Source organism: Haliaeetus leucocephalus, unplaced genomic scaffold, assembly GCF_000737465.1.
Source record: "Haliaeetus leucocephalus isolate CR32 unplaced genomic scaffold, Haliaeetus_leucocephalus-4.0 Scaffold328, whole genome shotgun sequence".
Classification (NCBI taxonomy): domain Eukaryota; kingdom Metazoa; phylum Chordata; class Aves; order Accipitriformes; family Accipitridae; genus Haliaeetus; species Haliaeetus leucocephalus.
The window spans coordinates 208,928-232,862 of record NW_010972764.1 but is presented as its reverse complement, the minus strand read 5'-3'; the positions used below and the strand labels follow the sequence as shown (position 1 = coordinate 232,862).

At 39.2% G+C, this 23,935-nt stretch overlaps 1 protein-coding gene across 4 annotated transcripts in view; it reads right to left on the bottom strand.

The window, feature by feature from the left end:
* The window catches only part of PAPD7 (PAP associated domain containing 7), a 62,162-nt gene extending 38,611 nt beyond the window's left edge, over positions 1 to 23,551 (bottom strand). For 2 of the 4 annotated variants that reach the window (XM_010571422.1, XM_010571423.1), the window contains exons 1-7: positions 23,059 to 23,551; positions 8,577 to 8,700; positions 7,028 to 7,074; positions 5,974 to 6,094; positions 4,269 to 4,376; positions 3,417 to 3,545; positions 2,108 to 2,321 (exon numbers count right to left, since the gene is read on the bottom strand). In XM_010571422.1, coding sequence (XP_010569724.1) covers positions 2,108 to 2,321; positions 3,417 to 3,545; positions 4,269 to 4,376; positions 5,974 to 6,094; positions 7,028 to 7,074; positions 8,577 to 8,700; positions 23,059 to 23,195 — 880 coding nt within the window. In that variant the 5' untranslated portion in view covers positions 23,196 to 23,551. Of the gene's footprint in view, positions 1 to 2,107; positions 2,322 to 3,416; positions 3,546 to 4,268; positions 4,377 to 5,973; positions 6,095 to 7,027; positions 7,075 to 8,576; positions 8,701 to 9,030; positions 9,097 to 23,058 lie in introns of those variants that run through there. The other 2 variants (XM_010571424.1, XM_010571425.1) reach the window with 2 other exon arrangements.
* Positions 23,552 to 23,935: the final 384 nt, after the last annotated feature.

The following is a 23,935-nucleotide window of genomic DNA, read 5'->3' as shown; positions in this document are numbered from 1 at the left end:
AAAGGATCACAAAAAAAAGATTAAAAACTTGTGCATACAGTGCAAAAACAGGTTTGAGGAAAAAACTTTACAGCAGCTTATGCTAACTTAAGTCAAGAAACATCTGTGTCCACTCTTTACCAAAATACTTGTTCCAATCTGCTCCATAGTACTGGCACTGACCCTCACGGAGTTAGAAACTGAGTGGATCTGACCACAAACTAATCAAGCAGAGATGATGACTTGTCAACTGTGGGCAAGCACCTGAACCCCTGGAAAAGTCTTTTGTACTGGGACACAAGCAATAACAGAACTAAACTAATTAACAAAATTCTAGACATTATCTACATACACTTGACAGGTACTTTTAGATACTGTAGGAATATGCAATTAAGTCTAGATCTAAGGAAGCTCTATTCATGAGATCTAATTCAAAGAGCTATCCCATATGTTCTATATAATTTTCCTCCTAGTTCCATCAGGCAAGTTCTGAAGCTCTGTGGTAGCTGCCAGAAAATATCCCTATGGGACGCAGTGGTCAGGTAACCAAGCTATTGTCAGCTTTCATTTCCCTTACCAAAACACTTTACTGTAAGAATTACATTACCTCAGCCCATATAACCTCATCTAAAATTTAATTCTTATCAACTCTTTGACAGCATATAAGTATCTTTCTTCTAAACTACATTTCTTTGCTTCTGCAAGATTTGTGCTAGGAGGAACAGTTCAGAGCCCCTACCAGACTTGCGATTTATTTTTTTTCTTCTCTGAAGAGTCATTGAAGAAAAAAATTCCAAAGCACTATTAGCAGTGATTAAAATATTGTGCAGTGTATGTAATTTCTTCTCTTTCAGTCCTCAGCAGATAGGAAGGAACAGAACTGGAGGACAGTAAAGGTTTTTGAAGAAATGCAGCTCATGCTGCTACTCAAACAGGCCTTCAGGCAAATAAGTACACAGCTACTGAAGGAAATCTCAATAACACAATGAAAGTTCTGCACAATCACACCTATGCCTGGCCGAGTGCAGAGTCATGATGGACACAAACTCAGAGCTAGAAACATATCAGAGATGTGGTTAGACAAACGAGTATCTTAGCTTGCAACCTGTTCTAGAAAACTATGAACATTCAGCAAATTGAATATTTAGAAAGGTGCCAGACTTCAGCTACTGATCCATGGTATTTGCTTTAAAAGTGCAATACATAAGCAGTCTACCCACAAAACATGACAGTATGGAGTTTGAGTGCCAATTACATTATAGAAATATAAATGCTGAAGTCCAAATTAACTGAAAATTGACTTTGTTAAAAAGCTGGTTTGGAATTTCAGCTACTTGTGACAGTCTAAATAGAATCCAAACAGAGTACTATAAAGCTGGAAATTTTTTTCAGGAGCTCAGCTAAAATTAATCTTGATTACTTTGAAGGTTACTGAATCAAAATCGTATCGCAAAGAAAAAAAACATTTTAAGGTAGTTACTTTCAAAAGTACATGCAACTATAACTGGCATTCTCTAAAGCTCCCTGTGCAGCACAGAAGCCAGTTATGCAAACCACTCTTCACACCAACACCATAATACAGCTGCTGCCTTGCTACACATTCATGGATATACACCCATGTTTCTGTGCAGTCTCTACTGCACTGCCCTGCAGAAGAGGTACCTCATCTGGGGCATTTCTTTACCATATGGTATAATTTATCTGAAGTATGGCACCACAGACTGTGGCAGGAAAAGCTACACGTTCCATTCTCATTCTCTCATAATGAACAATGGAGAGCTGTTCCTACTAACAAACCTCCTTCCGGGATTTCCAAGACCTCTTTCTTTTGCTACCCCTCAGCGCTGTTAGAGAATCTTATTATACACTCAACACAGTTCCAAATCTCCAATGCATTATGTATCTCTGCTGTTTGCATGCAATTCAATTTACTCCGGCTATGAATCTCGGGAAACTTCAGGTCATTATCTCTTAGCCCATCTCCATAACTGCACCTCGACACCAGCAACAGTGTCTTCTCAGTGCAGCTTCTTAATTCATTTGACACACTTCAGGGGTTCTAACATAAACTGTGAGAGCACAACTTGAGCCAGAGCTCCAGAATATTGCAAGAAGTGTACAATCTTACCAGGCAGGAGAGGATCTTCAATACATAGCATGGATGGTCTGTATCCATTAGTCATGACTTTCATGATTTCTTCTTTGGCAATATAGGCACCTCCATTTTTTATTCTAATACCAGTTTTCAAGTAGTTAAAATTCCTTCCATAGAGTTCAAAAAATTCTATCAGAAGCATTCCAAGGTTTTCATCAGCTCTTCTGGCATCAATTCTTGGATGCAGCTGTGACACAGAACAGTTGTTAATTATTAAAAATTAACACTTTTCAGACCTAACAGTGCAACAAAAAGCTCTCATTTAAACAGCTGAGTATAATCTTGTTACACAAGTCTGAATTGAGTCATTAATTCTTCATGTACTTAAACTACTTTCACATAACCAAGAGGTGGCAGCACTTCAGCAGTATCTGGCAGCCAAAGAATTCTTCCCTCCTCTTCCAGCTTTTTGAGGATTAGTAAATTCTTTTCCCTAAGCCAAAAGCAATAAAGAAGTACTGCATGCTACATTACGGCTTAATTAGTAACAGAGCAATACCTGATTTTTCACAGAAAAATCCATTGGTCTTAATGTTTTCAGAAGCAGGGAGGGAATCTATTTACCCCAATTGAAATGCAGTTCTTTTCTCAACCTCCCCATATTCTATACAGTATGTAAAATCTATACTAATATTTCAATTAATCATTAACAGCAGCAGAATATGTAGGTTCTTCCTCTATCACAGCTGCTGAGACACTAACATTGTACCTCATTGTACTCGTACAAAGCTTACTATCACAAAAATTTATTAGAAACAGTTATAACTCATTAGCTATTTCATCAGTTACCTACAATATCTGCCAGTTTTAAGTATGTCAAAACCTAACCAACATATAATTAAAAACCAACTTGACTGATTTCATAATTTTAATAAACACTGAAATCAACTACTCTGCACATTCAGTATCAGTAGTCTAGGAAGCAACAAACTTAAACTGCACACTGGCAGATTTACAAAACACCAGCAAGATGATTCAGGTACTGGACTAGGCTGCCCAGGAAGGTAGCATAATCCACATTACAGGCCCTCGTATAGAAAGCAATGCACAGCCTCTATGCCAATCACAAGGCTCCTGCTGCTGTTTCAGTTCACACAGTGAACAGAAGTTCTTTGAGGTTTGAGAGGTAATCCATAGGAGCTGCCAGTGATCAAACACCTGGAGCTGTAACAGTAAACCCGTGCATTGCTATGGGAGTCAAAGAAACAGCACTGTAACAGGGCATAAGTACAGAAAACAAAATATTTTCAAGAACACAGAAACAAATAAGGAACAGACTTACCTGCAGGAAACTAATTGCCATTAAAATTAGGCTGTAAGAGCTAATTCCACCAGTAAAAACTTCATTCAAGTCCCTCTGAAGGAGGAACTGTTTTAATACTAAAATCAAGTAAGGCAGCAAAGAATATTTCTGCAAAGCAAAATAAGTCTTATAAATTACAATGTCAACATTCCAAAACAAATAACTACACAATTTCAACACAAGAAGATTCATCCTCTAATACAAAAACGTTATTCAGTAGTGTGCTATAAAGTGTTTCCACAGGAAGAACTGAAACATGCTTTTTTTTTTAATTCTAGAAACAGATTAATAGACGTCAACTCTTATTTAATCAAACAGCTTACATATCAAACTTATTTCTTCCCCCTGAACAGGAAGATTTTTATATCCTTCTTTGAATGCCAGCGTCACTCATAGTCAAAGCTTTCCATCTGAACAGTACTTTTACTGCAGAGCATAAAAGTAAACCTTATTTTATGTAGCTACAGAAAAATTGGTTTTAGACATTGTTTAGCAAGATAGTATTCATAACCAAGTATCACTTAAATTCAAGGTAAGCAAAACTTGAACAGACTTGCTTTAGAAGCAAAGTTTAGTACCTATCTGCAGACCTAGATATGATTGTAGAAGTCCTTTCAGTGTATAGGTTTATCCACACAAACACATATCACTTGAAGGCAACACTGAATAGATACCAGTAGAAAATAAATTAAATATCCATGTTTAATCAGTATTAATGAAAATAGTCTTCAGCAATAAATTTTCAAAAGTCTTAAGCCATACCAAAAAAGGTTAGCTAGGCATTTAGCACATCCTTGGTAAGTAGTATAACATTCATTATATGGCTGATACCTTCATGTATTCCTTGATAAATCGAGCTGCCTTCACACCAGTTTCTACATTAAAACTGATGTCAACTTTCACTTCTGTCTCCTGGTCAGTAAGTTTTATTATTGGTACCTGAAAAGGTTAAAACAAGGTTTTATAAATCCCCAGAAATGCAACACCGGTGCTATTCTCTGGCTTACTCACTGAAGACACATGAACGCTATGAGTCCAAATGAATGCAACTATCAAGACAAGGAAACATAGTTTTGAGAAAAAATAATCTTAACCTGACTGACAAGCAAATACTTTTTAATGAGGTGACTAAAAACACAGGCATGTATGAACACATTAACTTATGATCACTCACGTACCCTCCCATAGCTATTCGATATCTGCCTTCATAGCTGCAATATGTTTTGTAAGACAACTAAATTTACTTAATTTAATGACTCACTGCTGTTAATAGGAGACATTCTACTCTCATAAGCTGTGGTAACTGCATTCATCTGACCCAGCACTGCACCATTCACTTGCTAAACTGACAGAAGACTAGCCTAGCAGAAAAAAATAAAGCACTGTGTGTTGGTTTATCAGGCTGAACTGGTTCACTGCAGAGTCAAACAAAAGCCAGAATGGATAAAAGCAAAGCAGGAGTAGCCGTACTTCCTCTTCTGGCAGCAAGAAATTATTACAGAACTACTGAATATGTAGTTCAGTCTCACACCACCATCTTGAAGACAGTGTCCTACAAAATCGTCTTACAATCATAACCTGAACTTCAGCTGATAACATCTATTTTAAATTGGATTTCTTGTATTTTTAATCTGAAATGGAAAACAAAAGAGATCAAAAGTATAGCATCATTTTATACCAACAGCAGAGGGAATAAAATAAGAAAGGCTAGTAGAATTGATAAGCCTAGCCTAGTGCCATTTTCCACCACTAAATGGTATCACTGATTCTGAAAATCCCACCCATTCTCAGGTAAACCAAAGATTACCAGAGCTACTGTTAATGTACTGTTATTCCAATGCAAGCCACAGGAATCTTCTGGACCTAAAAGAGTCACCCTATTTAAGAGACCACAAAACATAACAGCTTGCTAACAGAAGTTTGGAATACTTCGCTTAGTCTCCTGGGGAAAACACCACTTGCTCAGTAACATAAAATTCTTATAGTATAAGTTTTTAACATATTCAATGTGATCCCTTAGGCTTACAAGACAGATGCAAGAGATACTACACATCAGTTTCACAAATGAAATAAAGCTCTTAAGTAGCATATTTTGGAAGGTAAAAAACAAATGTTGGGTTTGGAACACTTCACTATGCCATCAGAAACAAGACAACCTGAAAAATCAGGGTTTCAAGGTGGACAGCTCTAGTTACTGGCCCCTGGCTAAACAAAGTACTCTCAAAGGTCAGTGGAAAAACGTTATACAAATAGTTAATTTATTTTACTAGATATCTTGCAAAAACTTTCAGATCTTTATTGACAACATAAGCAAAAGGTATGGTATTCCAGTAGATATAGTACAGAGAATTACCACTGTCCACATAAAAAACTGTGCTATTGCTAAGTACATACACATTCTACTAAAATTTTGCAGAGCAAAACGTTGTGCTTAAGACAATATCATTTGCTTCATGACTTAAGAACACTATTTATCACCAACATCTTAAGTGGTCTGAAAGCTTTTCAGTTCAGTATTCCAAAGACTATTACTTACCGTAGCTTTATCAAGTACTTTAATGGAATATGGCTCAGCCACATTGTGTTTTCGTAGTGCTTGCTCCAGCAGCTGTAAAGGGGGCCGTTCCCATTTCCCAAAAACAACTAGATCAATATCACTAGACAAAAAGAACACAGCATGAGATCCTGAAGTCTCAAGCATAATAATCCACCAAAAAAAATGGTACAATTGGCATTCTACATATTACAAGTCCTCCAGGGTGACCATTTTGTAACTTTTCATCTAGGCTCCCAATAAGCTTCCTTAAGCAATGTTAAGTAAGAGATGGTCTTGTGTGCTTTAGGACCCAAAGTAGTATTCTAGTTTCTTGCTTTCAGTTCTCTGATGAGTTCTTTGAGCTCCTCTCACTTTTACCTTTCTTGCTCGCTCCCCTCTGACTTCCACAGCCCAATCCTATCCTTCATCTACCCATGTTGACAGGCATGTCATACTCCAAACAATTTTTATCAGTTATTGTTATTCATAGAAATGAACTTTCCAGTGCTTTCCTACTGAAAATGTAATTGATGTAAAGACAACATAGTCTTTAAGACACAGCTACACAGGTTTTCTACATCCATCTCTTGAACCGTTAAGCAATATAAAACACTGAATTAAATAAGATATTTTGCTCTCCAAAAAAATGGAGAAACACACCTGCGATGACTCCTCTGACTTTGCACAGTAACTCTGTGATAAGTGACACACTCTTAGAAATTCACCTTATTTAACAAAACACAATCTTTACACAGGAAATATTAAACATTCAATTTCACTGTATCTTGAAAACAAAAAGCCAAAGACTAACCTCAGACACAAGGAAAAGGTAATTCACCAAAGGGTCAGTAAGTACCTAAAGCAGTACAATGATATATCAAATATTTCTCAGATCTGGAAGTTCAAAAGCTCTTCCCTTTGTCACATGGGACATTAAGCAAAAATTTATTGGAAGTTTGGATAGGTTTACACATTTCAGTCTAAATTCACCTTTGAAATTTACCATTACTCTAAAAGATGACAAGCTTCTATATAAAAGTAAATTATTACTTACCTAGTTGGAAGATAAAGCCCTGTACTAAAGCTGCCAAATATCTGGACCTGAAAAAAAAAACACCAGTGAAATATCTTGTAATTATGAATGCTCACTTCATTTACTTTCACAAGACTTAAAATTTTTCCGGACTTATTAAGGATATAGCCCAGGAAAAAAGTTATTGAACTTACTTTACTACATACTCTGTTAAGCCTGTACAAATACACTTTCTTTTAGCAACTGGGGTTTTTTAACATGAAATGACTACCAATCCTGCTAGCAGCAGAGCACAAGCATTTGAAACAAGTCCTTTTCACTATTTATTTCCAGTTCGACAGAAGTATAAGCTGTTACATATTTCCTTCCTTCCTGCTCCCTTCTTTCCTCACAGAACAACTTTACAGAAATTGGAAGAGTTTAAGGGAAACATTTTTCCAAATTTTTAGGTTTAAAAAACAGCAAGTGCTTCTAAACATATAATTCAGACAAACATGAATACTCCAGATTTTACTGTAAAGGTAACTATGAAATTGTGGTAGTGTTTGTGTGTGGAAAAGAAGGCATGCTGAAGAAACATTCATGGTCCACATCAAATACTTTACTATGCTTCCAATCTAGAGAATTGAAACGTTCTTCCTCTGCTACAGCAAAGCACAATCTACAAGTTCACTTCTTTGAAGTGACCTATGTAAAGGCTGGGCAACTCTGGGCCATTTCAGTGTTAAAATCTGTTCCCACAAGCCAGAAAAATATTATTACTAAGGGAAATCACAGGTAAGGATGAAGTAGATGAGATTTATAGTATCTTTAGCTCAGTACTGTGGCCACAGCCCTTACTCTTTGTCATGGAAGGCTATGAAATCAGTGGTTTGAAATGTTTTTCTGCTTATTAATGACAATGCTACTATCTGGTAATCAGAAAGGTGATGCTAGAGATACAGTTTACATTACATTCCTTTTGGATGTTTTTTGTTTGGAGGAGACCTACTCTTGGGGTAATAAACTGTTACCGCAACCAGGGGTTTGAAACTACCACAACTTTGGTTGCAAGATACCTCAGGAAGTCAAGTCCAACCTTCCCACTAAAGCAGGGCTAAAGTAATTCCCTGAATGTCAAATTTGAGGAGTACAAAAAAAATATGGTTTTTTTAACTGTTCTTTTGTAAAATATTTGTATTTACAAATATCCAGAGAGTCAGGACTCCTTGCAGAAATGGATGCATAGGTAGTCAGCCTCACTTTAACATTAAAAATGAAGTTATGCAGAGACAATCAATTTAAGTCTTTAAGAAATACACTTCTTAAAGCGGAGAGTTCTTCACATCCCCAGTTCTCAAAATGAAAAAATTATCAGTAGCCTTCATTAACCTGAAATCTAGGTTTTAAATTTCCTCCACTTTTTAAAATAAACTGCCAAGTACTGCAAGAGCTGTGATATTAAGTCAATTGCCTTAAGTTTGAAGTCTTATCTGTTCATTTCTAAAACACAGACAGATAACAGCAAGGTTAAGTGAACCGAGCTGTACAATTTACTAAAGAAGCAAATCAACACTTAAATTACACTCACATCAGCTGTAGGCCAAAGATCTTTGATGACCGTTTCTATTCTTTTCACCACTTCTCTTCTCATAGCTGCTTCTTCAGGACGAGGGGACATGAAGTCATAGAAGTCAATTATTTCTTCATGTAGTCTAAAGTAGAAAGTAGCATCAGTTATAATGACGATTTAACTATTACAATAAATTTCAACAACAACAGGCCATAGGCTTTATTAAATATCATCATATAACCAAAACCAGCAGTACTTTCAAGAAAGGTGAATACCACAACAATTAGGCTTTCATATGGGAAACTGGAGGGTTTAGGATATCGGATTTGGGACAGATATAATCATACTTGATTTTCATGGCAGCACCTCACAGTAACCTCAGCAATACCTACATATCAGCCCTCATCACATTACCTAAATGCTAAAGATGTCAAAAGACACAGGACACAAACACTAGCAGACATTTACTAACCTTCTTACTGGCTCAACAGTGAAGGTCAGATTCAATTCCTGATTCCCAAAGATTATTTTCTTTAAAAAACAAAGCGTAGTCTTAAAAACTACACAATGATCCAAATGTGAAGCAGCACAAGAACAATTAAAATCTTCAAGGAAGTTTGTTCTTCTAGGGGTTCTTTCTTCTGTGTACATGGAAGTTTACATGGACTTGGAAACAGGCCACTGGCATTAATGAGTTTTTGTAGGGAGTGATAAAAGGGACATTTTAGTATTCCTTGATGTGAAAATGTCCACTTTGACAAACTGATTCCTTTGACCACTCAAGCCCTTTATTAGCCATTCATTCATATAGGAAGTGACGTTCCAACTGAACTACTCAAAGTGAGAAGCATTAAATATATTCTCAAGTGTACAGTATATTAATACCAGTGTTACATGAGGAGTTCTGACACTGGATCTTTATACCACTGTGAAGTCCTTTTGTTTCCCATCTCATGATACTATAGCACACTTGCTGCCAAATTTGAAAGAAGATCAATCTGAGTTTTCAGGTGAATGTCATGTTTGCTTTCAATGGAAAAGCACCAAGACATGCAAAAAAAAAGCAACTAACTACTGCTGTGATATTTTACAAAAACCTCTTTTTGATGTTGACATATTTCTAAGATTTCTCTCTAATTCAAGAAACATATCAGTTCAACGTTGTAGTGAAATCCAAATAATGTCCATCCCATCCCACCCCACAAAAAGTCAGGTTCAATTCTTAGTCAACATACTTTGCCTTCCAAAAGGAAAATTTTATACATCTCTGGGAGAATCCTTAACTCTTCCCCTGAGACTTTTGTAACTCATTTTACTAGAGAATTCCCACTCTAACAGATAGTCTCCAAAAGACCATATGCCTAATTTTTAAGTGTCTGGATTCCTTTCTATCCACATTCTATTCAGATTTTAGCACCAAAGCACAAAGATACTTCTAAAAGCATACAGATTTAGAATTACAGTTTGCCCTTTCTCTTTTCTTAAACTGGGCCTGGATCCACAACTGAACATTTAACTATACAGCAGACTTAAATATTTCAATTTGTTGATGAATCTACTTGATTTCAAAACTTCAGAGCAAGACAGAAAATACAAACTAACATGCTCCTATTTTATTTTGTTTCTAGAAAGTATGCTTTTCCTGCCCCCGCTTTCCAAAATGACAAAACCAATGAAGAAAATACTTGAATACACCTCACAGCAGTGGGGCCAAACTAAAGACATCCCATTGTCCTGCTTACAAAAATCAGCAGTAGGCAGATACAAGGTGAAAGCAAGAAAAGACAAAGCAGTTATACAAACCCCTTGCAGCAATCCTTCCAAGCCTCCAATAATTTCATTTGGCATACTTTTGGGGTAGATCCCAACCATAATGTTTATTAGCTGAAAGGACTTTTCTTCCACTGATTTTTCCAGGTATTTTTAGTCCATTTATGCTTTTGTTATTCATGGCATACTATGAGAATTTAAGTATGCGTTAGAATAAAAAAGTGCTTTATTTTAAATTGTTGCCTGTTAATGATCTTATCTGATGCTCTTTTTTCTTGGAGGGGCAGGGGGGGAGTTATTACTAGCAGTTCATCTCCAAGTGTAACACTTCTCAGGCTCTCAATTCATATCCACTTGTCTCTATCCACCAGTTCTTTTTCAAGCTAGCAATCCTCATCTGTTTCTCCCTCCTTACACAGGAACAGGTCCAGAGTTTGATCACTGCTAACCTTCTTCAGCTTTTCGGCTGTACCATGTTTTCTGACAGGTGGCCAGAAATGCACACAGAGCCAATATATAATTACACCATTCAATCCATGACACACACCTGTTTTCATTTTATTGTCCATATCTTTGCAAGGATTGCTGCTAACTGCTATTTGAGGATATCTGAGCATACCCCTGCTCTTTAAAAGAAACCATTACAAAGGAGCTTCAAAGTGTTTTCTGAACAATAACCACCAATATAAAGCCCACCCACTGGGTATATTCAGCCTGAATTATTTTTCTTCAGATTCATGATTCCATATTTACTAGAATTTAATTTTATCAGAGATTTTATAATCTAATGAACAATGAACTCCCACTGCGACTATTTGCAGTCAGTCCTAGCTTTCTGTTATCCTTTCTATCCTTTTCTCAATCATTTCTTCCCTCCAGGTATTTATGAATATATCAAGCAACAGAGTCTTGAGTAATTCCACTGGTAACTCTCCCTTATCATAAAGTAAATAATTCATTCTTTCCCCTGGTTACTTCCAACCCATAAGCCCAGCAAACCTGTGACTCTTCAGTTTTTTCAGTCTTCAAAAAAGAATCTCATAAACATTCTTCAAAAAAAAAAAACACAACAGTTCTGTGTTATCAGACTGACCACACGAATAAGGATTAACAATGAAGCCTCCAAGGAAATGAGACCTGTGAGGCACAACTAACTTTATCAAAGTATGCACTAGCTCCTTTATGTTTACTCACACAAATAAGTTCTGTTTTGTTATCAAACCCCATTCAACCACTCCAGGAGATCCAGACATTCCTGAAAAAAATGCATTTACAGTAGCCATCCCATATTAGGGAAGGAGGAGAATAAAAGCAGTCTCAGTTGCCCTACACACTGCAGCCTCTACCATACACGGCATAGTCTTTCAAAAGCAGCCCCTAGTGTGTCAGCAAGGTCAGAAAAATAGCAAGCACACAAGCACTCTCACTTCACTGCCCCACTGAGCTTCTGTTCAGATGACATACACTGTCACAATTTTTAATTATATCACAAAAGACTCCAAAGAGTATCAGCCATCACTACTCTACATTTACTTCCCTGATCTACTCTTTAAGAAGTCACCTTCATATTTTCTACCTTGCACTGGCAAGGCAACACTTCATTTAATGCTTCAGTTTGCATGGGACAACAGCACAAGAGCTAGATAATCAAAACTCATTTAAAGCTCAAACCATACGCTGTGGTTTCATGGTTAAGTTCCTCTGGAATTCTTCAGCATATATCACCAGACATGGCTGTAAAAGTTATCATTCTGCTGATGGATTTAGATGCTCCTGACTGAAATTTAAAATGACGGTTGCCTGGAGTCAAAGAAAGTTCTGGTGAGAAGTCTCTTAAGCCCTTCTCTAACAAAAAGCAATGCAATTAGTTCACTTAGTTTTTACTACATGATCTGACTTCTCTTGGGTGCCCTTTCATGCCTCTCTGAGCCCTAGTGACTCTGGCAAGTTTCTTGCTTTTGATGTGCAAGGTTTTCAGGTTCTAATGCACTTAGCAAAGCAGTTCTCAAACCCTATGTCTTAACAGACTTCTATTTTGTTTGCTCCTTCCAGTTTTCCTTAATTCAACACCTTCTACTTCTCAGATAACATCATCTTCCTGGCCTACATCCTCCTGGATAAGAATCAAAGCTATCTTCACAGTCAGCATATGACAACACAACCACCTTAATACAGCATTTTCAAGCATTTTACCCTTTTGGCTTCCTCCTGAAGAAGCTTCTCAAAACCAAGATACTTTTTTAAAATGTAATGTTACTATAGTTTACATTTCTCTAAACATCTTTGCTCAGACGAGGTTATTGGAACACAGTCACAAAAAAGCAGCTCTGATATACATAAAACAAGATGCTGTATGCTGCTTAGGACTAATCTCAGAGTAACTTCTCTATTAGCTGAAGGAATAATTTGGTGTCTGAAAAAACAGATCACAATGGGATATTCACACAACAGTATTTTGCTGATGTATTCTCTACGACTTTCATAAGCACTCGTTACTTCTTAAGTATACTGTGACTTAAGATACTGTGACAGTATCTTAAACATTAGGAACAGAATTACAATTTGCAGCACATGATGTACATGCAGATATAAGTAACATCTTAACTCTTTTTTTTTTTTAAGATAGAACTTCTTTCAACATACAGCATGAGTCAATTTTCTCAATCTCCTTCTGGTGTCTTAAAAAATTTGGGCTCCAGCAGCATCCCAGCACCTAGCTATCTTCTATCACATTTTAAGATGCCTATTACACTACTTTCCTAGCAAAGATAAGCGTTTTAATTGACTTTTTCACAAGGCAGTTTCACTATATTTATAGAAACACTGGCAACGAAACTCATTGGTGAGATCTAACTGTACTCAATGCAAGGTGGAAAAGATTAGAACGCAGGGATGCAGAAGAGAGGCTACTTGTACTTGCTACACTATTCAGCTCGGTAATTTTAACAGCCTGGAGGAACCTACCATTCACTAATGCTATTACTGCTAAGCACAGTAAACATCTGCTGCTTACAGGCTGAACTATGCAACAGAATTGACACCTTTTGTTTATCAAAAATTTATCCCTTTTACTGTTTTAGGAAAGGCAGACACACTTCTAGTCTTCAGGTTAAAATAATACTCAGGAGACATTCTCAGACTTTTGTAATGTTTTTCCTTAAAGGCAGGTTTCTAAGAAAGGAGATCATTCACTTTACTCATCATTTACTGTACTGTTACAACTATTATTATATATGACATTGACTTGTTACTTCAAGGACTAACTTCAATGTAGTGAAATGAAATTCTCAAACAACATCAACAAACTAGAAGATGAATGAAAAGCTACAGCAACTTTGTTCCCTCAAGTAAGCATGTTTCTTTTCAACATCATGTCTACACTACTAAGCACATTAATTTATTCTAAAGAAACAGAGCTATGACTGCATCATTTACATGGAACAACTGATCCTTTTTAAAAACATACTCATTCCAGTAAGTAAAGAATATTTTTCTAACTGAAAAGTCTAACACATCAGCCAAGAATCCTTATAAAAGGAAAGAATAGATGTCACAGTTAAAGCATGTGGGTGTAACACCAGGGGTAAGTAGGAAAGAGAGGTAAAGAAATGGGGAGGCATAGGCAGCATTTCAGCAGAAGCTTTGTTGAAATAAAGGTTACTAATAATAGGATAAGTTCTTTCATAAAAGTGTGAATTCAGAAACATGCCCGAGGACTTTGCTGTCTCAAAATTAAATGGCGAAAGGCCCAGCAGCCACTGTGCATATTTCAGAAATCTGTTGAACTATACCTTCACCTACAACTACTGCAAAGCACAAGTGCATTATCATGGAAGTGCAGGTGAAATCTTACACTACAACAATCAAATGCATTCAATAGTTGAAATCAGTGTTACAGTCTAAAACTCAGGAACACAGTTTAGTGAAATAAAGGAGAATATATATATATGATTGAAAGCAATAGTATATTCTGAGATACAGAATTTTTCCAATATTATCTAAGATTAAGACATCTGCAAAAGTAGAAAAAAATAGAACTATGACCAAGAAGATGAGATGAACTTACAATTCCCATCCCACTCACAACACCCATCAGGTGCCTTTACTTTTTTTATACCAGTCCTCCTCACTACCAGTAACACTCAGGTAATAGTACTCTATGCCCTATGCAATGTTATAGGCTTACAGATGAGAGAAACTATGAAGACATAGTGTTACATTCACAGACTGTACTGCCACACCAAATCAGTCTCGCATTACTATGTAATTCAGACAGCAGTTACCTTTGTCACTGTAATTGTATGGAAGGCAGCAAACTCAAAGACTGGCATAAAAAAAAAATCTCAACTGTATAGAACTTAGAAATGTTTTATAGGTAGGTACCCTAAATACTAAACTCAAAGAAGAATCAAGCTTACTTTGCATGTTAGCTAAGGAGAGAATGGAAAAAAAAGTACTTTTGTTCTCATCCACAGAACAAAGAGTAGTTTATAACATATATTGTACCTTCTCCACAAGAGATCATATTGTTATTTCCCCTCTAAGCCTTCTCTTTGCCCCACACTCTTGCAAGTCAGAGCCAGTCCTAATTTTAGATTGAGTTTCTTGTCAATTAAATTTTACCTCTTAAGAGCACTTTGACAGCTCACGCACTCAAGAAACTAAGCTTGTTGGACTGATTTACACTGCAAATTTCCAGACTTAAGTAACAGAATTTGTTTGTGTTTTGGAAGAGAAAAAGAATCAAAAACTAACCTATTTTTGCAAAGTATGTCAATCCAATAAAACTCAACCAATTACCTTTCAATGGCTGGACGTACTTTGAAAAAGCTGCATTATAAAAATGTAGAAAAGAAACTGATATATCCGCAAGTTAATACACGGCAAAATAGATCTGCTACATAAGCTTCTGAACAGCTGTACGTTACTCCTGACTTAGGCTGCTGGACTTCACCACACCACCAAGAAAACATCACATAATTATTTTGTTGCATCAGTGAAGGAGCATACCATATGTTAAACCTTGGAACTGAATCAGCAAGCTCACTATGCCAATAAATAGAACCGCTAAACACTGAAATTCCTGTCTTAATACTATTCTTTTCCAAATGCCCAAAGATAGCAAGCGATTAACATCCCAGACAAGTCAGAAAGGTTGCAACAGCAAAAACACATTAGTGATGAAAGACTAATTATGCCCATGTAGATCAGGTATGCATTACACCAGGTTAGCCACTGAAACATTTAAAAGAAGCAGCAACTCTTGATATAATCTCAAGCAGCAGAGTCTAATTCAAAATGCATCCATCAAAGCACCACTAGCAGCAAACCCTGCACATTCAAAGTCAGTATCTCTGCAAGGTAACGAAAGCTGGAAAAGGCTCTTCTGGATTTAAGTACTGCTGCAGTTCACCATATAAAAGAGCTTCTTAATTTAAGAATCTCAACCAAAAGAATAAGGTGTTCCAGTATTAAAGATACCACACTGGTTGTTTAGCAAAAGCATGCATCGCTAATCAGATTTTAGGGAAAGAAAGAGCTTCTACTACCTTGTCACAGGATAGCATCAGAAGATGTCTTCAGAAATCCTGAAGTCATGTACAAAGCAGGAAAAGAGGATTGGAAGATTAAGGATATTAAAAAGGATTATGAGGAACAACTTAATGAGATGCAAACCTATGCTTGAGAAAGGATAAACTAGCTCAAGAGCCCAAAAAACCTGCTTCTGTTAAGTGAATTAAGTGATCAGAACAGAGAAAGTTAAGTGATCACAATGCATGACAAGTAGAGAAGCCAGTTGGTTTTTTTTTTTTTTTATCCCTCAGAGGCTTCCCTGATCTCTAACTATACAGGGAGAACTTGTCCCAAGCCAACTTTTTAGCAGAAAATACTTCACAGCAAAATCTATTCCTGATAATTTGGTATTCATCAAAAGCAGCACTCACTTGATACTACATTTGTATCAGAAGAACATTAAGCAGCCATCTTTCTTTTTTTAATTTAAAAGTATTAGTTTTGTCATTCATAATAGTCAAACTAGTCAAAAGTAGAATCAATGCAATACATGAATAGTTATGACTGTATCAAGATGTCAACATAGGTTTCGTAAATGGAGTAGCATCTTAAAACCATTAGGAATTATTTTCAAGAATCAGTGAACCACAAAGGAAATCCTGTTATCTACTTGGATTTCCAAATGGCATTTGATAATGGTCCCACGTGTCTTTATGAAGACTTATGAAGGAACTAAGCTGACATGGGATGAGAGGGAAGACCCTCATGTAGATCAAGAACTGTTTTAAAGAGAAAACAAGCTGCTGGAACTCTTAGTTTCCATATTAAAGGAAGGTCATCAGTGAAGCCCGGAAGCGCCCTATGCTAGTCAACATCCTCCTAAGTGATCTGGCATTGGGACAAATAGTAAAGAGAAGTCCGAGGCTGCAAGGTTATCTAGAATAAGCCAGCTCAAAAACTGCAGATGGACATTAAAATACAGAGTGCACAATGAAGCAGCAGGCAGAATTTGAAACGGGATAAATATAAGCACAACAGAGGCATATGAGAAAATTCTATCTTTACAAAGATGCAATGAGGGGCTCTACACCAGCTCTAAACACTGATAATCAAGATCTTGAAATAAGAATTCCGTTAAAAGGTCCTTTCAATACTCAGTAAGCAAAAAGAACAGGCAAGTCCCGTGGCAGTAATCAGGAAACAAAGTACAAGATAGAACAAGATAGCCTAAGATCTAGGAATACTGTGACACTATCACACACAGGTCTGGTTCATCCAAGTCCCTAAGATACAACAGAACTGTAAAGCATACACAGGTGATAAAAATCTAGAGGCAGGAATCAGCTTCAAATACAAGGAATGATTAAATAGACTAGAAAACAGACAACTGTCAGGTGATTCAACTTTTCCCTTCCCTCTTTCAAGTCAGCCGCAAAGAGCATTCATGGACTGCGTCATTAATGCACAGACCTGTGGCTGCCAGCACCTACAAGCCTACTGACAGCCTCAGGCCAAAAAAAAAAAAAAAAAAGATCTTTACATAACACATAGCTCAACTGGGGAACACCTTGCCACAGGACACTGCTGATCCCAAAACCTCATACCAGCTCAAGATGAGATGAGACAAATTCATACAAGAAATCCACAACAAGTTTAACAATGCACTGCCTGTAGCCCAGGTAGTCCAAGAACCATAGATCATTTAAAATCTGAGAGAGTATTCCAGGAAATAGCACCACAGGCTCCTGTTGATATATTCTTCTCCCAGCATTTGGCACTGGCCTCTAATGGTCTCACCCAGTACAGCTGTTTATGTTCTTAGTGCCAATTATCTCTACTGCCAAAGTCTAACTGTGAAAAGCATCATGAAGCCAATGCCAGGATTAAACTGCTCCAAACATGCCCCATTTTCCTCTACACACAGATGTGAGCACCTGTCATGCAAAGCCTTCTCATGTTTTACTACTGTAGCTCAGCCTTTCTGACCTCTAATACTATGTTCTCTCTCAAGTCTACTGCTGCCAAAACATTCCTTTCATTCCCTTACCGAAAGCACCGGTCTAACTCTACACTAGGCAGCCACTTTGCAAGGAAACTTTGAGCTTTACCTACTCTAGTCAACTTAGTCGACCACAAAAGAGAGATGTTATGTTCTTTTGACAATTCATCCAGCAGCTACCCTTGAACTCTGCTGCATACCAACCTTTAGGCATGAAAACAATCCTTTCAACCACATCACGATGCTCTCTCAAGTCTCTGTCCAGAAATTTACTATGACTAACAGGCCCTAGCTACCCCTGCCCTCCTCCTTGCATACTACAGTATATACTGCCTAGTTCTGCCCCCTGCCCCGATCCTAAAGCCAGATGAAACAAGAACCAAGTGTACATTGCCAGCACTGCCTGCCTCTTACATTAAGACCTTCACTACAGGTAACCACCGAACATTGCAGATAACAGACACTAATGATTTAACAGTAGTGTGGATGAAGTATAGCCCACTGTGTTGATTCTTTATTAGAAGGTATTAGAGCAAGACAGCACTGTTAAGTACAGGATGGAGTTAGAATAACAGCCTTGGGAATCCCTTTAAAGCCCTTACAAGTGCTGGACACCCCAATGTAGACAGTAAAGGCTTCACAGAGTTTCCAAAGTCTGCATTTTTCCAGCTCAGGCAAAGTACAAGAAAATAAAATTTGCAAAAAAGGCTGACAATGTGGCATCCCTACACATTAATTTGCATTGTCCAGCTCTGACAGCAGCATAATAAGAAGTGAGGATTGATAAACGTGGAACTAGAGCTCTGGAAGGCCCTGAATGCAATGCATTTTTAACAATGCATAGCACAAAACCCAGTAATTGAATTTATCTTGGTCACCGAAGTTCAGCAATATATCATAAAAGTAAAAAACCCAGTAAGACTGGAATTAGAAACACTTCAGCATACAGATGAAGAAATAAACAAAACCTAATACACACTTAGTATATAGTAACACCACCACATCTGAGTAGCTACAGAAATGAATCTCTGGACATCACATTTGGTACACAGTATCCTTCAGCTCCAAACTAGTGAACACTGAAACAAGTCTTCTGGGGAAGCATCGTCATAAGCGTACCTTACTTATGAGGATGCTTCCCAGGCATCTGCTATGGTCACCAGACAAGGCTGGCCTGAATCCTCCTTCAGCCTAACCAAATGTGGAGGTGTTTGCACTGTTGTGCTCTACAACAGAACTTGTGTCATTATCAAGAAATAGTTAAAGACAACAGGTATGGAGGGGGAAATATGAATGCAGTAAGTAGACAGATGCTATCCAATGCTAATTAGTTCAGGCAGAGCACCATTCCAATGTATCATAACACTTCTGGTATCCACACTAATCCTCAACAAGCCAGTTCTTTTGTTTCTGCACAGCACTATAATGTACCAGGCAGATATGCCAGGTATTTCAGCACTGATCTCATTCAAAATCTACAATTTATCTGAATATGTAGTTGAAGGTATTAAGCAAAACAGGCTCATATTGTTAAAAATGCTTTAATTCTTTAGTTACTTTGTTAAATTCCTATTAAGAAGCAGAATAATTAAATCAGATATGATTTTGTACTATTCATAAGCTATTAGCTACATCTTAAGAGATAAATGCCCTATTATCTGTGTACCCAAGCAATGCAAACCTAGCAGTAGAGACCTTAGTAAAAAGTTTAGAATAGCTTGATTCTATATTTTGAAATAAAATTCCAGCACTTTTAAACTCTCTGGATGCTTAAATTAGTCAGATATATTTAAGATACTGACTTTACAGAAACAGAAGGTATTACTTTGATGTACAAAGGCGGCAGACCCTAAGATGCTAGATGTAGTTTAAAACCACTCAAGAGGATACTTTACAGCATCCTCTTGTACAGAGGATAATTTACAGCAAGAAAACATATATAGTTCTGAACATCAGTCATAACAGTTTGAGCTAACCTCACAATATTAAAGGACACTTATCTGCATTGCATATGAAACCAATCATTTTGTCATCAGTACTCCTAAGCTAAACCCAGGCATTTAAGAATTTACACTGTTTCTATATTAATCATTCTGTTGAAGCACTGGAATAAACACGGCTTCATTCTCCTCACTCCTTACCTTCAAAAAATCTGAAAAAAAGATGACACAGGCCAATCTAGGGCATCCTAAGGCATAGCTTTAGGATGAAATCTAATCAAGCATGGCTATTCACACTTGTGTTTTATGAGAGGGAGAATTTCCTTTACAATACAAAAGATTGGCATGCTGTTGTCAGAAGGTGGTAAAAGCAATAGGTACAAGTCCACCAGAAAAAACATAAAACAGAGCAAAACAGAGCCTTTACAACATAAAGCATTCCTAAACCTCACCACACCTACCATCACAAAGCCACTGAATATGATCCATTTGAAAAAAAAACAGTGACAACTTGCACTGCTACAGACCATCTCCAGCTCTGAATGAGAAAGCAGAGAGAGCACAATGCTATTTCAAAGCATGCAGGCATTTCATCAAAAGTACTACTGCAGCCTGGGAGAGGGCAGAGATTACCCTTCTTAGTCTGTTACCAAAAGACAATACAATAACACTGTGAGCTACTGCACATCACTTGGAAATTCCAGTGTGTTGTAGAAAAACGTTCTGCAGAGAACAATACTCATGGCAGAGTAAGCTCTAACATTCATGCATAATATGAGTGTAAGAGCATCTATGAACAAGTCCTCCTTCCTATAATCTATGTCCAAAGCAGACTGCAACTGAAGACCATAAGGATCACATTTTTTGACAGTTGCATACACCAGTTTGACACCACTGAAGATGCTCTGTCAGTACACCATCACAGTTATGGAAGTGGTGCCTCAGGACTGGGCTGACAGTTCCAGGTAACACCAGGCAACAAATCAGGAACATAAAGGATCCAGAAGAAACTTCTGTAGGGATCTGTTCCAACCCCAGTCTTTTCAGTGCATTTTTATTTGAACAGCCAATTAATACACCAGCCCTGGCTTCAGGAAAATTAAGTTAAACTCACCAGTAGTCAGGAATTACTGCAGAAGATAAGACACCTAAAGCCACTCCACCGGTGACAGTATTTTTGTTATTTCAATCATGTAAGTACTTCATAAAAAAGATTCCTAACACCAATCAGAAAATTGTTTTAGAATACACGCTTGTCCAAAATTCACCTTGGGTAACAGAACTCCAAGTTTAAGGCAGAAACTGCTTCTCGTATTTAAGTCTATGGTTTCAACTTCCATGCTCTCCTTCAGCACTAGTTCCCTGCTACTCTAAGGAAAGCTGGACCTATGGCATCACACATGCTGTAGTTACCAGTGTCCCACTCCTAGCACCAGATCTCACTGTAGTAATACAGATCCATGACAGAAGATCAGGAAACACAGCTTCCACTTTCAAAGATATTTAGCCAAGAACTTGTCATTAACACATCAGCAAAAGAACAACCTGTATTATGGAACTGAACAGTGCAACTGAAGCTTGGCTAAACAATTTTCTTGTGTATGGATTCTCTATAAACTTACACTTGAAAAGTGGCATAAGCTTTATTAAGGGAAAAGCCAACAGAAAACAAAAAGGCAGAAGATGAAAGATAAGGATATGTGATTGGCATAGGTGGTGCTGCCTAACAGCTAGAGGACAGAACCTGCAGTGCTTGGATTCGATTCCCAGGTTTGCCATAGACCTGCTGGGTGACCCCAGGCACTCCCTCATCTGCCTGCCTGGAGATCTACCTCAGTGACACTGACTTGCCTTACACAGATAATTAAAATGTTAACTTGGTGTTCTACTGCATCTCTAGGGAAATAAAACAAAGAAATTCAGACTATTTTTAAGATACTATTGGAATTTTAGACACACATCTTATTAGTACAGGACCCAAAGCTCCCAGCATATGACGCCTCTTAAACATCCAAATCTTAGCTTCCTGTAAGCAATTTTCATTTTCAGTCTCAGTTTGGAATTAAAAAGCAGTAGTCTTAAGTCTTGTCCTCCCCAGGAGAGGGTACGATTTGCAAAAACAGAACTTTGAAAACATCTTTTAAAACTTCTGGATAACTTTAATGTACCTGACGCCTGATAGTACCATGCAAAAGAGAAAAGGAAGATGCTGTCCTTAAGTTAAATCTCCCAGATTTCTCCAGCCCTGAAAGCGCACCCTGTTATCTACCTCCCTCTACAAACATGCAGTGCCTTTACTCCATGGGCATCCAAGGGTCTTGGATTTTAGGAGTTCCAAGAAACTATTTTTGAAATGACATCAGAAATCTGCTATGGTCAATCAATGCAGCCAGCACTTTTTCCATGAATAAAATAACCTTAACATTAGAAAGTAACACTTCCCCTAGACTGAGTGAAATTTGGCAGCTGAAATACAGAAATCTCACGGAGCACCCCAGAGGTGTTTTGCTGAAGTTTAGTCCCTTCTACACACCAATCGGACCAAACTGAATACTCTGCCTTACTAACGACCCATTTATATGAGAAAGTTACAGCCACAGAATAGGATAAGCTTCATAAAAGCTATCTCTTTAGAAAGCCAAGTCTTAAGTTCAGATATTGGCTGGCTCAATCTATTCTAGAGCTAGAACACTTCCCCCAAAAACATCCTAAGACCACATTGACTTTCATGCTTACTTCAGCCAGAATTGGGCACTTCCCTTTCAACTGATGTTCCTAACACTCCCCGAAGTAATCAGCCTGCTACACCCTAAGCAGAGGCACTTAAAAATGAGTGCAAGGGTTTTCTCCGAGCCTTCCATTTCCCCCTTATGCTCTGAATTGACCCCTAGGAGCTTTGACAAGCATCCCCCACCCATCTTTGCTTTGATTATTGTAGGTGTCGTTTGACGGTGGCCTAGCAATTTCACCTCTCAACCTACTACGAGGCAAGGCCTAAGACCCTGCATCTGTGGGTTGCCAGGCCCTGCCAGCGTCGCCACTTCGGTCAGGAGCCACCAGCCAGCACAGGCCAAGGTGATTTAGGAAAGAACACGGTTTTGTGCCCCACCATCCTCCATCATCGACCTCACTGCCGCAACCAGCTCCGGAGGAATTTGTGTGACCCCAACCCACACCCTACACCTCCCGCCCCATGCCCGGCAGGGCTGCAGGAGAGGCTGCCGAGGTCCCCCTTTCCTCTCGGGCTGCAGCAGCCCCAGGGGTCCCGGCTGCTCACCCCTGCACTCCCGGGCTGTATTTCCTGGTCTTCCAGGGTGTGCCGGGGCTCTGCAGTGCTGGCTGAGGCGGCTGCCGCTGCTGGTGGGGGGAGTTGTTGATGGCGACGCCACGGCTGCCGGAGAGCAGGTAATTCATCCCATAGGTGCTGGCTTTATTCTCTCGTTTCCTACGGCCCGGGTGGTACTGGTGCTGCTGGGGAGAGGCCGGCGGCGGCGGGTGGGGGCTGCGCGCCAGGTGCGGGGGCTGGTGGTGCCCGTTCACACCGTTCACTTTGTTCTCGTGGAAGTTAAAAAACTCGCCGGGTCCGGCCCCGCTGCCCAGCAGCCCGGGAGGAGCCACCGCCGCCGCCCGGGGGCCGCAGGAGGAAGAGGAGGAGCCGCCGCCTCCGCCGCCGCTGCACGATCCCGAGGAGGAGAAGCCGGGGCTCTCGGTGCCGGACTCCACCGACGAGCAGGAGGACGAGGAAGACACGGAAGGCGACTTCTGCAGCCGCCGCCCTCCCTCGCCGCCGTTGACCGCCGCGGGGCCGCCGCCGCCGCCGGCGGGAACCAGTCCGGTCAGCAGGGCCGGAGGGGAAGGCGAAGGCGAAGGCGGCGAGGAGGAGGAGCAGCAGGCGCCGCCGCCGGGCGCCCCGAGCCGCAGGCAGCTGTGGCCGCGGGGCGGGGAGGCGGCGGAGTCCAGAGCCGGGGAGTTCAGGCAGAGGTAGTGCGGGAAGCTGGCGCCGCCCCGGCCCCCCACGCCCTGCGAGGTCTCCCAGATCTGCATCCACAGCGCATTCGCGGGGCCTTTCTGCTCGGGCTGGATCCAGGCCACGCGGGGATCCATCCACGCCCGCCCGCCTCCGACCCTCACGGCCCGGCCAGAGCGCCGCGCCG